General features: G+C 41.1%; 1 protein-coding gene across 3 annotated transcripts in view; it reads right to left on the reverse strand.

Moving 5' to 3' along the window:
* MARCHF3 (membrane associated ring-CH-type finger 3) overlaps nt 1–16789 on the reverse strand; it is a 108220-nt gene that overhangs the window by 1210 nt on the left and 90221 nt on the right. For all 3 annotated transcript variants that reach the window (XM_045022205.1, XM_045022206.1, XM_045022204.1), the window contains one exon: nt 6337–6546. In XM_045022205.1, coding sequence (XP_044878140.1) covers nt 6337–6546 — 210 coding nt within the window. The remainder of the gene's footprint in view (nt 1–6336; nt 6547–16789) is intronic.

The raw sequence follows: 16789 nt of genomic DNA on the forward strand, positions 1-16789 counted from the left end.
TGTTAAAATTATTGGCAGCAACTTGGAAACAAATGAATCTGACATATAGCTTAATGCTGACAGTTGAGACACTGATAGTAACTTCATTGTGAAGATCTGCAAGTAGTTCAGAGGTAGGCACATATATAAATAATGACTGAGGCTTATGCTCTCCTGCTTCTAATCCCCCCCACCTTTTTTCTTCCAATTAATGTGTCAGACTCAAGACTCCACAGAAGATACAGAAGTTGAGCGCCATGTTGCAGAACTGCCAGTTCTCACCATGGCAGCATAAGTGTTTCAATTTAGGGAGCTGTGTTTTTGTTTGGTTTTTTTTTTTAAGTTGCTCAGGATCTCCAGAAAAGCTGGTGATTGCTTATGACTTTTACTTGCGCTAAAAAGGGCCATCTTTGTTTTCAGTGGAATTGAAGCCAGACTGCCCTCAGGTAAGATGGCCAACGTTTCCCTTCATATTTTGCAAGAGGAAGTGGGGTTGCCATTGTAAAGCTAGGTATTTTGAATGAGTTTGAAGCCAGATTAATGTCAGTGCAGATGACCACTCTTATTCACTAGGTGTGGTTTAGGCCTGAGACAGTGAGGGGGAACATGGTACAAAGAATGTGGGGGTGGGGAGAGGGGGGAACTTGGAGGAAGGCTATGGGGATGAGGAATATATGGGAGCCGGGCAGCAGACTGGAAGTAGCGGGAGACTAGAGAGGAAGGCACATGCAGAGGACTGAGTGTCTGCCAGGAAGCAGGTGAGTGACAGCAAAAAAAAGATGGAGATAGAAAATGGCAGTAACTCACCCCAGGGATAAGAAGAGAGTAAGTGGAGGTCCCCTCTGAGAAGGGAGGGGACAGGCCCACATTTTTGTGTCTATCCATTTTCAGCCAGAAATTAACAAACTGGGAATGGGGCTTCTAAACATTATCTAAAGACCCACTAAAGTTTCAACTGGATGCAGAACACTTCACCTCCTGTCTTACATACATGTTTAGCAATAACTGTGTGTTAAAAGCTATTGTATTCCATCCCTCACGTGGATGCATTAGCAGTAGTGAGAGAAGTGATTGCGGCGTAGATACTGACAGCTGACTGCAGTTTTTGCGCACACAATTACCATTGCCTTCAGTGCTAAATGCATATAAGGTATCAGACCCTTTATTTGTGAAGTGTATTGGTAATACATGACAATAATATAGTACTCTTGAGCTGTGGGTGGGAACTGCCTGTACACTGATGACGGAAACCTTGTCATTTGTCATTGATTTTTATGCAACTGCACCACTTCTGTAGGTCTGCTATCCAGGAGATATGGAGTGAAATGAAGACACTATATCTGGAGATGACACACAGTCTGGAGAGAGAGAGGGACAATAGGAAGGTATTGCTGTTTATTTACACAGAGCTTGCAATACACTCAGTCTATGGCTGTGTAACTGTCAACGGAAGCTACTCATGTCCTTACTCTAGGAGCTGCAAATAAGCATCCAGGACAGATTGCCAGGAGGATTTGGGGAACATAAATGATAGCTCTTTTATTTCAAGTGATGCAAATGTCTCCCTCAAAGCTATCTCAGTATAAAATCCTAGTGGAGCCAAGGTATACACAGCATTTATCTCAGTATAGCTAGTCAAGGTCAACCCTATATGCCCCAGCTGTGGTTTACCTCAGCTAGCTACTATGTCTGTCTTCTCTCCACTAGGATTTTACACTGAGTTAGTTATCTAGTGTAAAAACACAGCTTTTTGCAGTGGAGACATAGCCTATTATCTCCATTTTCACTGAACACGTATGAGGTCTCTAAATGGATGAGTGTGCTAACAGCAGGAGAAAGCACATTGGAATGAGGTAAAGAACTTTCTTTGAAATGAATGGGCATAAATTCTGGACAGAAAACACAAGAACAACTCTAGATATTCTGGATTTTAACTCTAGTTCTCTGCAGCATCAAGCAAGTCCTTTCTGGAATAGCTGCATTGTTAACCCAGGCTGGAACTGTTTTAAGACATTTTCACAGGATATCCTAGTTAAGCTTGACAGCTTGTTTACGATGGGTTCTTGCCTTAGGGCAGTTTCCAAGTGATGTTAGCTAGTGAATTTCAGTAACAGTGAGGGCTGCTCACCATTGCATTTCTCAGAGAAGCCATTTTATTAGACACGAAACTCCTGAGGTGCTACATAAAATGTATGTTTTTTTACATCAGTCACTGGCATAATAAGCGTCTTTGGACTTGGAGAGCAAGGGTTGGGGGAATCCATCTTCAAAGCTCACTTAGGTACTTCGTGAACTCATTCAGATATCCATTTGTTTTTAATATTTTTAAACAGCAATTACATAGTTTTGCAAACTAGAGGATTAAAATAATGCTCTGATATACACCCTATCCAATCCCACAGAAGTCAGAGGCACTACTCAGTGTGCAAGTCAAGCCAAGAATTTAGGGTCAAATTCTGCTTTAAATAGAAAGCTTGCAGATCTTCCTACTGAAGTAGACAACCATTTTTTGTGTATAGGAGATGGATATATTGACTAAATTCAGAAGAAAAGCAATAGTCTTTCTGGGACACTTTGGCTGTTAAATTTGCAAGGAAGCTATTTTACCCTATCCCTAAGAACCTCTCTACCAAAGAAGTGTCTCCTGTTGGCAGCCAATTAAGCTCTTGGTTCACTGAGGTGTAGTGGTGTGTAAATAACCCATATGCCAGTTTTGGATTATAGAGAAAATTAAACTGATTTGTTGGAAGTAAAATGAAATTTTGTTTACTTTTTCCAGAACCTTAAGGAGCATCACTGTGCTGCACATATACTTTATCCTGAAGTGATAAGAATATTCCTTCCCTGGCTCTCTAACAGCAGTGCAGATTCTCCTATGTTCCTATCTTTCAGATTAGAATGGATCTGCTGATGGCACTTTTTATTCTGGCACCACAAAGATTTGCTATATAGAGGTGCATGGAGCTCTGTAGCAAGAGTAAAGATAATCGGGCCAAGATTTTTCAAAAGTTATGTGATTTTTTTTTTTTTTGTGTTCCCAACTTCACGCACTTGGGATGGGCTTGATTTTCGGAAGTTGAGTGGCCAATACCCTCTAAAAGTCAAGCCCTTTTAAGGTGCTTTTGTTAGGCAGCCAAAATCATAGCTGCTTTGAAAGTCTTGGCCTTTCCAGAGGAACTTACTGTCTTGCTGATAAAGTATTCTAAAATGCTTTGCATATAGACAGTGCCTTTCAGCTAAGCATGTCAAGCCACCTTACAAAAGTATTTAAGTCTTACAACCTGTCTGTACAGAAACATTACAGCCATATTGTAGATGGGAAAACTGATGCACACAGCACCTAAGTGATCTGCTCAAACTCATTCTGTGTAGTAGTGCTTCAATGAGATCCCAGTCCTGGCTACTTGGTTTCGTTCTTCTAACCACTCAATTCACTTCCTCCAAAATGGGAGTTGTGACGTTGCACTCTATATGATTTTATGAAAATATGCTAATGCGTGTGAATATAATGCAACTGGAATATGCTTCATGCAAAAGGTCTCTTGTAAGGTATCATTACAAAGCTTATAATCTACTGAGTGTGTTCATCCTATTTGTATGCATGTATCATTCTTGTATCTGAAAGTAGGAATATAAAATTTAACTCTGAGGTCCTACTGTAGTTATGCAAAGTGTGGGCCATTAATGGTGGCTTGGAATCTTGATGGCTCCCATTAACCAGGACAATTGATTGTAGATGGCTCTGTTTACTTGTAAGTCTTCTTGTATGTGTGTGTGCTGGCAAGTTGGCAATGAAGTCTTAGTGACAGGTGATCATGTCACCTCAACTGGAATCCATCTTTAACCTGGTGGTTTTCCATTGAGAAGGGGAGGGGGGGAACCTAGAGAGGGACAAAGGATTCCTGCCTTGTGCATAAGGGGCTGGAACAGAACCAAGGGGGGTGCAGTCATGAGAAATCCCCTAGCTAGCACCTGAGCTGCAACAAGGACTGTACCGGGGAAAGGATTGGGCCCAGACTAGAAGGAGGCTAGTCTGTCAAGCTTATCGGAACATCTGAGGGTGAGATTTACTTGCATTCAATTTTTACGGTATTAGGCTTAGACTTGTGTGGGTTTTGTTTTATTTTGTTTGGTAATTTACTTTGTGCTGTCTGTTATTACTTGGAACCACTTAAATCTTACTTTTTTGTATTTAATAAAATCACTTTACTTATTTATTAACCCAGAGTATGTATTAATACATGAGGGGGAAGGAGGAGGCAAACAGCTGTGCATCTCTCTCTATCCGTGTTATAGAGGGCGAACAATTTATGAGTTTACCCTGTATAAGCTTTATACAGGGTAAAATAGATTTATTTGGGGTTTGGACCCCATTGGGAGCTGGGTATTGGAGTGCTGGAGACAGGATCACTTCTTAGGCAGTTTTCAGTTAAGCCTGCAGCTTGTGGGAGATGTGGTTCAGACTTGGATCTGTGTTTGCAGCAGGCAAGTGGGTCTGGCTCAAACAAGGCAAGGTACTGGAGTCCCAAGCTGGCAGTCCCAAGAGGGTTTTTGTGATCTAACCTGTCACAGGTGTGGTTGCTGTTCTGCAAGGTGAGATACTTTGCCTCCCTCGCACATCTACCTCCTGCTGCCTTGAGTAATATAGTGAACTGGATATAGATTTCTCCCCTCCTGTTCTCCCCCTCCCCGGTTTGAAAACCACAACTAGGGGGCCACTGTGCAAAGAAGATGGTGTATTTCAGTTAAATTGATTGAGCTACATATTGATATCAGGCTCATCACCATAATATCTAAGCACTTACCAAATTTTTGAAAGACACACACACACACACACTTCTCATTCCATACTTCTAAAGGAGAAACCCTTTTTTAAAACGAATAAGTGATTTTTAAATGTTGCTGTTGTTAAGAATGGCCCTACCCAAGTAGTTTTTAGTAGCTGCAGTTAGTTGTTGCAGTAGTTATTTAATGGGCACCCACAGGAGTCCATGCACCAAGAATAATGAAAATCTAATTATTTAGCCAAACTATTTTTGCATAGTTCCAAACCGTACTAATAATTCTGAAATTAAGAAACAAATCAGGCCCCAGTTGGGCTTTCAAGGTGACTTGGATGTATAGTACAGAAGTATCTTAGTGATCATCTGAAATCTACAAGCTCTGTAAGGTAGCCTGAGGGATAGCATCAAATACAAAAACACTCTGCTGCCTAACTTCTAGTGTGCTTCCAACCTAGTGTGTTTACAAACTGAAGAATTAAGCCACACTTGCCACAGGGAAATGTTAGCTGTTTCCTTTGGTGAGTTGCTGCAAAGTACAGCACCAAGGGCAGAAGGGAGAAATTGCAGACATTTTGGACAAAATTTCTGAGCTGCATGTGTGTTTTTGTGAGAACTCCCAAATTGGCCTGCAATCATGCATACTTAGGGTGACCAGATGTCCCGATTTTATAGGGACAGTCCTGATTTTTGGGTCTGTCTTATATAGGCTCCTATTACCCCCCCACCCCATGTCCCTATTTTTCACATTTCCTGTCTGGTCACCCTATGCGTATTGGCAACACTGCTGCCAACACCACAAATGGAATGAATGAAGCAGGTCAGTCCTTGCTCAGAGCTATTGCTTGCTTCAGGTTGCCTGCAGCCTCAGTGATGCAACCTGGTGTTGGCTTAGGGCTTGTTGGCTGCACTGGAAGTTTTTTAGCACAAGTGTGGGTGCACTGCGCACGGGGTGACTATATTGGTTCAGCCACCTTCCAGCACAGCCAAACCCTTGCATTCTGCTCCCATTTGGAGGGGTATCACAAGAGCTCAAAATGGGGCTATTTTTTATATAAATGAACGCTTAGATTCTGAAGCACCATCCTGCAGCAAGGTGTGGATTCTGTGGCAAATTCCACAGCACAATACAGGGGGCCTCAAGAAGCAGGGATGTGAAAAATATTCTAGTAAGGTTACATTTTTACACAAACTCAGCACTTTGAAAAGTGTCAGAAGTCAAATTAGAAGACCATTCTTGTGCCACAGCCATGTGGCAGCCATTTTAAGGCTGCCAGGATCCCTCTTAAAGCTCCCTTTTCTCCTCCCCTTAGCGTCAGACAGTTCACTCCTGCAACATCTGTCTTGAACTCTTCTCCCCTCGAGCTTGCTCATTCCCTCCTGCCATCTCCTGTGGTGTTCTGAGTCAGTTATTACCAAATACCACAGGCAAAGTACCTTTAAGGAAGAGTTCTGTATAGTTTAATTGGGATGAAACCTATAGGTCCCCTACAGACATTACTCTAAAAAAATCCTATAAAAAGGTAATAGAATGACATACACCCTACCACATGATAGTTAGATAAACAGTACTTACTAGTGTCCAAAAGAGGTAAATAGTGAAGAGTGCGACAGTGAGTGCAATGAGGCCAACAGCTTCTAGCCTACTACTAAAGTGCAGATGGTCCACTGCTCCCCGCAGACACAACCAGCCAGAGATGGTCGCCAGGGGAGTTATAAACAAGAAGCACACCATGTCTCCAAACAGAGTCCGTTTCTCATGCTGCGGACCTGGGTTTCTTAGCCACTGCAGAAGGGAATTGAAACAAAAGAAGTGTCAGTAAAATCTTGTTAGAATGGTATAGAAACATGGCTGTGGTAGCAACAGTTTTTATGGCATCTAGTTACCACATCTTGGAGAGGTAGATTTTACTTCAGCAATAGAAGAACCCTTTCCATCACTGTAATGTCTACCTTACAGAGCTAGACCAGTACAGTATTTCTAATGTAGATATACCCTTAATGTCCTAGGGTGGGTCTATACTAGAAAATTAGATAGACCTAGCTATGTTGCTCAAGGGTGTGAAAAAGCCACACCCTGGAGCCACAGTTAAGCTGACCTAAATCCCCACATAGACAGGGCTAAATCATCAGAAGAATTCTAGCTAATGCCGCTTGGGAAGATGGCACATCTATACCAATGGGAGAATCTCTCCTGTTGGTGTAGGTAGTGTCTACGCTGAAGCACAACACCTGTGCTGCTGTAGCATTTCAAAAGTAGACAAGCCACTAATCTCAAGGTCACTTAAGCATTAAAATGTTGATGTCTTTTGTATAAAAGATATTACAAAATAAGAGCCTATAACTTTACATTAAAACAGTTCCAGATTGTTTTGGTTGCTTCTAGAAATGATTGATTATAATTGTCACGTTGTTCAAATTTCCATGTATCCCTGTAATGAGAAACCATAAGGAGAATGCAAGGAACTAAAGGGAACAGGAGTGGAGATTCTCCTTTTAAAGATGCCTATCGAAAGATTTTTGAAAGTGTTTGTTTAAAAGGTGACCTACACCGAGAGTTGCTGAGCATCTGCAACTCCCATCGGTCTCAGTGGCACTGCTGATGTTCACACCCTCACCTCTCCAAATAAGGGCCTAAAATGGTAAAATCTTTTTATTTCAGCACCGTGGTCTAATGGTATGTCCACACTGCAGCTAGATACCTGTGGATGGCCCATGCCAGATGACTCAGGCTTGAGAGGCTCAGATTAATTGTGATGCAGATGTTTGAGTTTGGGCTGCAGCCTGAGCTCTGGGACCTTCCTACCTCACAGGGTTCTAGAGCCTGGGTTCCAGCCTGAATCTGTCTACACTGAAATTAAACAGCCCCTTAGCCCAAGCCCCACGACCCTGAGTCAGCTGGCACAGGTCACGCATGGGTTTTTAATTGCAGTATAGATGTACCCTTAGTGTCTGCAATTAACCATGCTGTGAAGGGCTTCAGGTTAGGCCCTCCCCGCCCTAAGATGTAGCTGGCCAACTCACTATGTGATGATGGTTTTGGCATGCACCATACTGGGACATTCCATCAGAGCAGGATGTGGCTGGCTGTGGTGCTGGCATTTGGAGAGGAGGCCTATTCTGAAGGAGGGGGGTGGCAGGGGCACACGCACACACTTTACAGTGTTTTCTCTGTGCAGTGTAATTTTTGTAAGGTATAAAAGACCTACACTTGAATTAACAATTGTATTTTATGTAAGTCAATTAACGATTGACATCAGCTACTGTACATGGCATTGTAGGGAGTCTCACAATACCAACCCCTCGATAAACTTATCAAGCGCAGTCTTGAAGTCAGTTAGGGGTTTTGCCTCCATATGTCAATGACACCCAGCTTTATGGCTCCATCTTGTTTGACCCAGCTGGTCCAGACTGACTGAATAACAAAGATTGACTGAAACTGGGTATTGGATGAAGAGAATATGGAAAGGGCAATTATTAATTTAGCAAAAACATTCCAGGGACTATGTTATAAGCAGGTCTTATAGCATAAATGCTTTATATTTCAGAAGTTAGTTTTCAAATATGAACCCAAAATTGGAAATGTGTAATCCACTGTATTGGTGGCATGAATTCAGTCACTGCGTGTTTCCTCCCAACGTAGCACACCATTGTTCCTAAATATGCTTTTATTTAGAATCTAGTTTTCAGTCTTTTGTTTTGGAAACATGCATCATCAACCTACTTTACAGCTGAAAAAAAAATCAAGCCAGCAAATTCTTTCATGAAACTGAAACCTGCACAATGATCCAGCCAAGTGCTGAGTGGACTATTTGATCCTGAGGTATAGAGGTGCGAGCATGCTGTGAAAGACTGAGATGTAGAGCCAGATGCTACTGTCAGCTCTGCACTGCACTTTAAAAAAAAAAAAAAAAAAATTCAGTAAGTCTCAATGGTTTCTACAGTAAATTAAGGATGGTAGATATCGCCAGCCTTGAAAAGGGAGAGATTCCACAGAAATGGTCATGTTTTAACCAAAATATTTGTTTAGTTCAAAGAAATATTCACACTTATCTATAGATCTCAAAGGGGACATGTATTATCATCCCAAATTTACAGATGGGAAAACTAGGGGCTTGTCTACATTGGCACTTTACAGGGCTGCAACTTTCTCACTCAGGGGTGTGAAAAAAGACCCCACTGAGCACAGCAAGTTTCAGTGCTGTAGAGCGCTAGTGTAGACAGTGCATCAACACTGGGAGCCGCACCCCTCATGGAGATGTTTTTTTCAGAGCGCTGGGAGAGCTCTCTCCCAGTACTCTGCCATGAATGCGGCAACGCTTTAACGTTGGCAGTGTAGACTAGCCCTAAGTCACAGAGAGACTAAATGACTTGCCTAAACCAACAGAATGAGTCAATGCAAACTCAGGAATAGAACACACAACCCAAACTCTGCCTGATGTGCAATCCAACATTAGATCACAACTGCTACAAGAAATGAAAATCTTATAACAATTATGTCTGGAAATTGACTTTAGAGTGTGCTCTGGTCATAAGAAAAAAGTTTTTTCTCAGTGGCAATGTCACAGATTTAATGTAGGATAGCATTTCTCAAACTCGGGGTCCGCAAGGGTACTCCAGGTGGGTCTGTCGGCCCTGCTGATCAACTCATCTCCCTTCCTTCCTCCCTCCCTCCCAGCACCTCCTGCATGCTGCTGAACAGCTGTTCCCCAGCATGCAGAAGGCACTGGGAGGGAGGGGGATGGGGCAGGGGTGGACTGGGGGCAGGAAGAGATGGGGTGAGGATGGGGCCTTGGGTTGAGGGGGGGGGGTTAGGGGCTGCAAAAAAAATTAAATCAAGATGGGGGTCCTTGGGTTGCTAAAAAGTTTGAGAACTGCTGATCTAGGATATGAGAATCAAACTTTTTTCCCCCTTCTTGTACATCATATACTGGTAACAAAAGTTCAGCAGGGCAAAGGACTGCCTGAATGATACATAAACACAGAATTATAAAACAATTAGATGGATATGATAGGACCAAACTGGATGGCTTCCATAAAGGAAAACATTCACCTCTAATTCTAGTAGAATTCTTGGAGTTTGTCAGAAAAATAATCAAGAAGCAGCTCATATGATAATACTGACTTTCAAAAAGCCTTTGTCCAAGTCCTTCCCAAGAGGTTATTAAGGAAACTAGGTAGTCATGGGGGGAGAGGTAAAGAACTTTCATAGAACTAGCCTAGAAACAAAACATAAATCAGGAATAAATGATCAGTTTTTAGCCAGGCAAAAGATTAAGAGTAAGATGCCCCAACTTCAGTACTAGAACTTGTGTTTAATATAGTGATTATCTGAAAACAGTGAAGTGGCAAAATCTGCAAATGACACACAATAACGTAGGTTTGTAAAGACTATGTGGAGCTTTAGATTATGTGGAGCTTTAGATGGTCCTAAGGAGGCCACGTGAATGAGTAGCATGATAGCACATGCGAATGCAATGTTGACAGGTGCACAGCAGTGCAGACTAGAAGGAATCATTTGAAATATTTGTACACATTACTGGGTTCCAAAGTAACTGAAATCACTCAGGAAAAAAAAGACCAGGAGTCAATGTAGACAATTCAATGAAAACTTCTGCTCAGGGTGCAACGACAAATTAGAGAAGCAAACAAATAGACTATATAAAGAATGAGTTAGAAAATAATATTGAAAATATCACAGTGCAGTTTAATAAATCAAGTCTTCATTGGAATACAGTTCTGAGTTCTGGTCACCCTATCTCAAAAAAGATGTAGTTGAAATAGAAGAGGTCCAGAGCCATGCAATAAAAATGATCAGTGGCATGGGGAGAGGTCCACATGAAAAGAGACTAAGAATGCTGGAATTGTGTAAAAAGGAAAAAAGTCAGAGGGGATAAGATAGAAATACAGAAAATAATGAATATTAGAGAGAAAGTCAATTGGGTGCTCTCATTTACCTATTCTTATACAAGAACCAGGGGATAGCCAAGCAAAATACATAAATTAAAAAAATAAAAAGGAATTTTTTTCATACAACACAATTAACTTATGAAACTTCAGTGCCACAAAATATATTTGAGTCAAACAGCCTAGTAGGATTCAGAAAAAAATAATATTTACATGGAAAATGAAAACATCTTCTATTATAGTAAAGAAGATTATACTGTATATACTCATTCATTAGCCCATTTATAAACCAACCCCCCAAGACAGATAGGTAAAAATAGCAAAAACTGTATGACCCTTTCATAAGCCAACCCTATATTTCAGGGGTTGGAAAACTTTAGCTCCTGGCCTGCCAGGGTAAGCCACTGGTGTGTCAGGACGTTTTGTTTACCTGGAGTGTCTGCAGGCACAGAGCCCCTCAGCTCCCAGTGGCCACGGTTTGCCGTTCCCAGCCAATGGGAGCTGCAGGAATTGGTGCCACTTCCCACAGCTCCCATTGGCTGGGAACGGCAAACTGTGGCCACTGGGAGCTGAGGGGCTCTGTGCCTGCAGACGCTCCAGGTAAACAAAACGTCCTGACCCACCAGTGGCTTACCCTGACAGGCCAGGAGCCAACGTTTTCCAATGCCTGCTATATTTTAAAAGTTGGCATCACAAGAAATACTCAGAAGTTTTGTTAGAATTATTTTAATATAATCTAATGAAAAACCTGTTATAATAATAACTGAACAATTACAGTCAATATTTAAAATCAGTAAATGGATATTTAAAACAAGTAACTTAGAACAATATCAGACTTTAAAAAGTCTTAAAATCCTTCAAAGTCTGAATCGCTCTCTGATTCACCAAACAGTTCATTAAACTGTACTTCAGTCACAGCTGCACCTGCATTGTCATCGTGGACGTCGGCAGTGTCATCTTCAGACTCATATTCCTTCTCATCCTCAGCCTCTGTTGTGTCATCATCAAATATGACATCATTTGCTGACCTGTCGAGTGCATTGCTGATACAGCATTTCCAAAATGATTTTTCTATCATTTCCGAGGGAATGGACACCCAGGCATTCTTGACCCATTGGGCGACCAGATTGATTTCGAGCTTCATAAGATTCCCGCCTTTTGTCAACTTTGCCATACCTTAGCACATCCATTCAGACCACATTTTGCATAGCCTGTATTTAAAGGATTTTTTCAGGCAGACATCAAGCGGTTGTAGAACTGAAATTAAGCCTCCAGGTATTAAAGCCAAAGTAGTTTTCATATTTTTGGCCACATTTTTCACTTCATCTGTCTTGTGTGCCCTGAACATGTCCCAGACGAGCATAGCCTGTTTCTTGAAAAGTGTTCCTGGTCTCTTATTCTACATTTTTTCCAGCCATTCAATAATCCCACTTTCATCCATCCATCCATCCCTTTTCGTGTGCATGTACGATGACACCAGCAGGAAATTTCATGTTTTTAGGCAAGGTTTTTCTTTTAAAAATAAAAACAGGAGGAAGCTCTGATCCATGTGCCAAACACGATAAAACCACCATAAAATGGATTTTTTCTTGGCCAGCCGTTTTAATTAAAACTGCTTTTTCACCAACACCAGTTACCGTTCTGTTGCTCGGAGATCGAATGTCATCAGTGTTTCATCCATATTTCCTATTTGTGACAGTTCAAATGCATATTCCTTTTGATGTTTTATAATAAACCTTCGGAAAGATTCGATTTTTTTCTTCCAGATCTCTCGGCAGCTTTTGCGCTATCTTTGTTCGCTGATGAAGACCGAGACCATGATGGTTCATGAAGCAAGTACACCAACCCGCTGATGTGACAAACACTGACGGCTTTTCTGACTTGTATTTGTCGTCTTTCGACATTTGCAGAGCACGCAGACGAATTCCAGTTCTAGTGACAATGTACCCATTTTGTCCACATTCAACAACCCAATTATCGAGATCTTTCTCCAGCTCAGGAAATGAAGCGGACCTCGTTGGAAATTTTTTTCTTGCTTCTTGGCATGTCTTTTAGTGTTGTTTTATTTTTTTGCCATTCTCTTACTTGCTTCTCATTGATAGAGAATTCACAAGCAGCGGCGCAATTATTGTTTGCTTTTGCATATTCAACAACTTTAAGTTTCAACGCTGCATGATAAGCAGACCGTTTTCTTTTGATTTCACCATTGTTCATTTTAAATACTAGTATGAAAATAGATTATTATTATTGTTATAGATTTTGTAGGACTTTATATAGGAATGTCACCTGCTTTATCACTGTCAAATTATTTTTGTTCTTTGTTTATTTCAAAGCAGCACTGTAGATTGGCATGTCTGTGGTGATAATAGGCTATTTAAATTTTATTAGAGATTCCATCAGTTCTGTGCGTTATTTTCATATTGGCTCGAGACTTACGAGGTCCATTTGTAGACATGCATGAAGAGATCAAATTACACAGTAGTGGACTGACACCAGTGCTATAGTACTATCGTTCACTGTATTTGTCTGATTGGCTTGTAAGGTGTAGCATTTTGTGAACTGCATGGGTCAAATGTCATGTAGATCTGCAGCAGTGCTCTTTTAGTACTCATTTCAAGCCAATCTAGTCCACTAAACAAAGCCTTTGCAACTTTAAAAGGCTGCAGTATTGAGATCAATAAATGGGATGGCAAACTTTGGCTCCTGGCCCATTAGGGTAAGCCACTGGCGGGTCGGGACGTTTTGTTTACCTGGAGCATCCGCAGGCATGGAGCTCCTCAGTGGAGTTCACCGTTTCTAGCCACTTCCCGCAACTCCCATTTGCTGGGAATGGCAAATCATGGCCACAGTGAGCTGAGGGGCTCCATGCCTGCAGTTGCTCCAGGTAAACAAAACAACAATGTATTAGATATTCAATTCAATTATTCCATAGAGTTTAAAATCATAAAATTTTGGTGTAGTCCCATTTATAAGCCGATCCCCACTCTTTGATGCTTCACTTTTTTACCAAAAATATTCGGCTTATGAATGATTATATATGGTATTTTTTTCTTTTTTTAGAAGGGATCTAAAGCCTCATGCTTTAGATCATATGCCAACCATTAACTGACAAGGTTTAGGAAGACATCTCGCTATGGGAAGGTTATTTAATAATGGCCTACTTCAGGATTTCTTGTACCTTCCTATAAAACATCTGGTACTGGCCAATCTCAGAGACAGGATACCGGATTAGACAGACCATCACTCTATTACGCTATTGCAGCACCTATAGTCTTATGCCCCCAGTTACACATGTAAAAGCTCTTACGCAGCACAGGTGTAAGTGACTGGCATGTAGTAATCAATTCTGCTGATGCACAAGAAGGACCAGAATTCAACCCACTCCCTCTTATCTCCACAGTGCGAACAGGAGCAAACATTTATATACCATCAGTAGGCACACTGACTGACGGAACAGCCAGGGATCTGCTGTGTAAGAATGTGCCATTTTTCCAGTTACTTTTCAAAGCAGAGTTGAATTTTAAGCTGTCATCTACCTTAGATAGATTAAACTGAACTCTTGGTCTTCTTCAAAGCTGTTCAATTAACATAGACTTGACTGGCTTCATGTGACTCCACATATTTCAAGTAATTTAAAGATCCAAATACAAACTCCAGCACTGACGAATCTGTGGATTTGTGACACTCCTGGAAGACTTTATGTCTACAAGCCAATTAATGGATTACAATGAGACAAATCTTTGACCAGCATAATTTTGCTCCAAAACCATCCTTGGTATTTAAAAGGAAAACTTCACACATGCACAGCTAACAATTTGAAATTTCCAGCGATCCCCTTTCAACATAAATATACTGAGAAATGATTTGACCTCATCAAATAATTTGAAACTTCAGACTCCTGAGATGAACAAATGAGCAAAGTTTCCTCTTAATTGGTTTACTTCATCATTGTGACAGGTTGGATCACAGAAACCCTCTTGGGAGCTGTCACCCGATGTGCCAAGACTACTTCTACCCCTGCCTTCCCTGCCAGCTCAGGGTCCCAGCACCCTGTCTTGCTGAGCCAGACACTCCCGTCTGCTCCAACAAAGACCCTAGGTCTGAATTACTTGCCCCAAAGCTGCAGGTTTACCTGAAAACAGCTCACAGAAGTGTGCTTGTCTTTAACACTCAGATGCCCAACTCCCAATGGGGTCTAAACGCAAAGAAATTCATTTTACCTTGTATAAATGCTTATGCAAACTCATCAATTGTTAACCCTCTATAACACTGATAGGGAGATATGCACAGATGTTTGCTCCCCAAGTATTAATACATATTCTGAGTTAAATAACTTCCCAGATATAGTCTGGAGGACAAGTGCTAGTAATAATAATAGGGCTTAGATTTTTCTGGATGTGATAGCTGATGGATTCCTTCACCAAGTAGTTGAAGAACCAACAAGTGGGGATGCCATTTTAGATTTGGTTTTGGTGAGTAGTGAGGACCTCATAGAAGAAATGGTTGTAGGGGACAACCTTGGTTCGAGTGATCATGAGCTAATTCAGTTCAAACTAGATGGAAGGATAAACAAAAATAGATCCGGGACTAGGGTTTTTGATTTCAAAAGGGCTAACTTTAAAGAATTAAGGAAACTAGTTAGGGAAGTGGATTGGACTGAAGAACTTGTGGATCTAAAGGCAGGAGGAGGCCTGGAATTACTTCAAGTCAAAGTTGCAGAAACTATCAGAAGCCTGCATCCGAAGAAAGGGGGGGAAAAATCATAGGCAGGAGTTGTAGACCAAGCTGGATGAGCAAGCATCTCAGAGAGATGAGATTTCTCCCCCTGAAAATTGTATATTGGTAAACATTTGATTAGTATTGCTTATAGACTGAAAAGTTTACCATTTATAATAATAGCCTTCCTAAATTACAAGATACTTTTTAGTTACACTTTAATGTTTTTCTTTAATATAGCTTATCTTCAATATGCTTGCATGTGTTGTGCAAAGAAGTGATTTGATTCAAAAACTTATTTTACAATATAAGTGCCAAATTCAATTCTGTCACAAGTCTTCTAAAGTCACTGGAGTTGCATTCTCTAGCTTTATGGCTGAATATGGCCCTGAATATCAGACTGTAAAACTTTTGGAAAGATAATTTTACAAGGTGTTACTCATGAAAATGGCTAACTTCACATTTAGTCACCTTCGCTTGCATTCCTTCATATTTCTTTACACCTGTTTTTTTGTATGGAAAGAAGAATCTAGACACATTGTGTGCAGTCTCAGAAAAGGAGAGTGAGCCTTCCCCCAGCATTGGCCAGCTAAACCCAGGGTTGTGAGTTTAATCCTTGAGGAGGCCATTTAGGGATCTGGGGCAAAAATCTGTCTGGGGATTGGTCCTGCTTTGAGCAGGGGGTTGGACTAGATGATCTCCTGAGGTCCCTTTCAACCCTGATATTCTATGATTCTAAAAAGCAGAAAGCCTACAAGGAGTGGAAGATGGGCGGGATTTGCAAGGAAAGCTACCTTATTGAGGTCAGAACATGTAGGGATGAAGTGAGAAAGGCTAAAAGCCATGTAGAGTTGGACCTTGCAAAGGGAATGAAAACCAATAGTAAAAGGTTCTATAGCCATATAAATAAGAAAAAAAACTAAAAGAAGTGGGACCGTTAAACACTGAGGATGGAATGGAGATTAAAGATAATTTAGGCATGGCCCAATATCTAAATAAATACTTTGCCTCAGTCTTTAATAAGGCTAATGAGGAGCTTAGGGATAATGGAAGGATGACAAATGGGAATGAGGATATGAAGGTAGACATTACCACATCCGAGGTAGAAGCCAAACTCGCAGATAGTTAAGGGTTAAGGTCTCTTTTACCTGGAAGGGTTAACAAGCTCAGTGAACCTGGCAAACACCTGACCAGAGGACCAATCAGGGGACAGGATACTTTCAAACCTCGGTGGAGGGAAGCCTTTGTTTGGGTTCTTTGTTTTGGGGGGTGTTCTCTCTTTGGATCTAAGAGGGGCCAGACATATATCCAGGCTCTCCAAGCTTCCTGAAATATTCTCTTCTATTCAGTATAGTGAGTATTAGAAAGGCGAATTAGTCTTTTGATTAATTTCTGTATTTGCAAAT

This window comes from Mauremys mutica, chromosome 6 (assembly GCF_020497125.1).
Source record: "Mauremys mutica isolate MM-2020 ecotype Southern chromosome 6, ASM2049712v1, whole genome shotgun sequence".
In the NCBI taxonomy this organism is placed as follows: Eukaryota; Metazoa; Chordata; order Testudines; family Geoemydidae; genus Mauremys; species Mauremys mutica.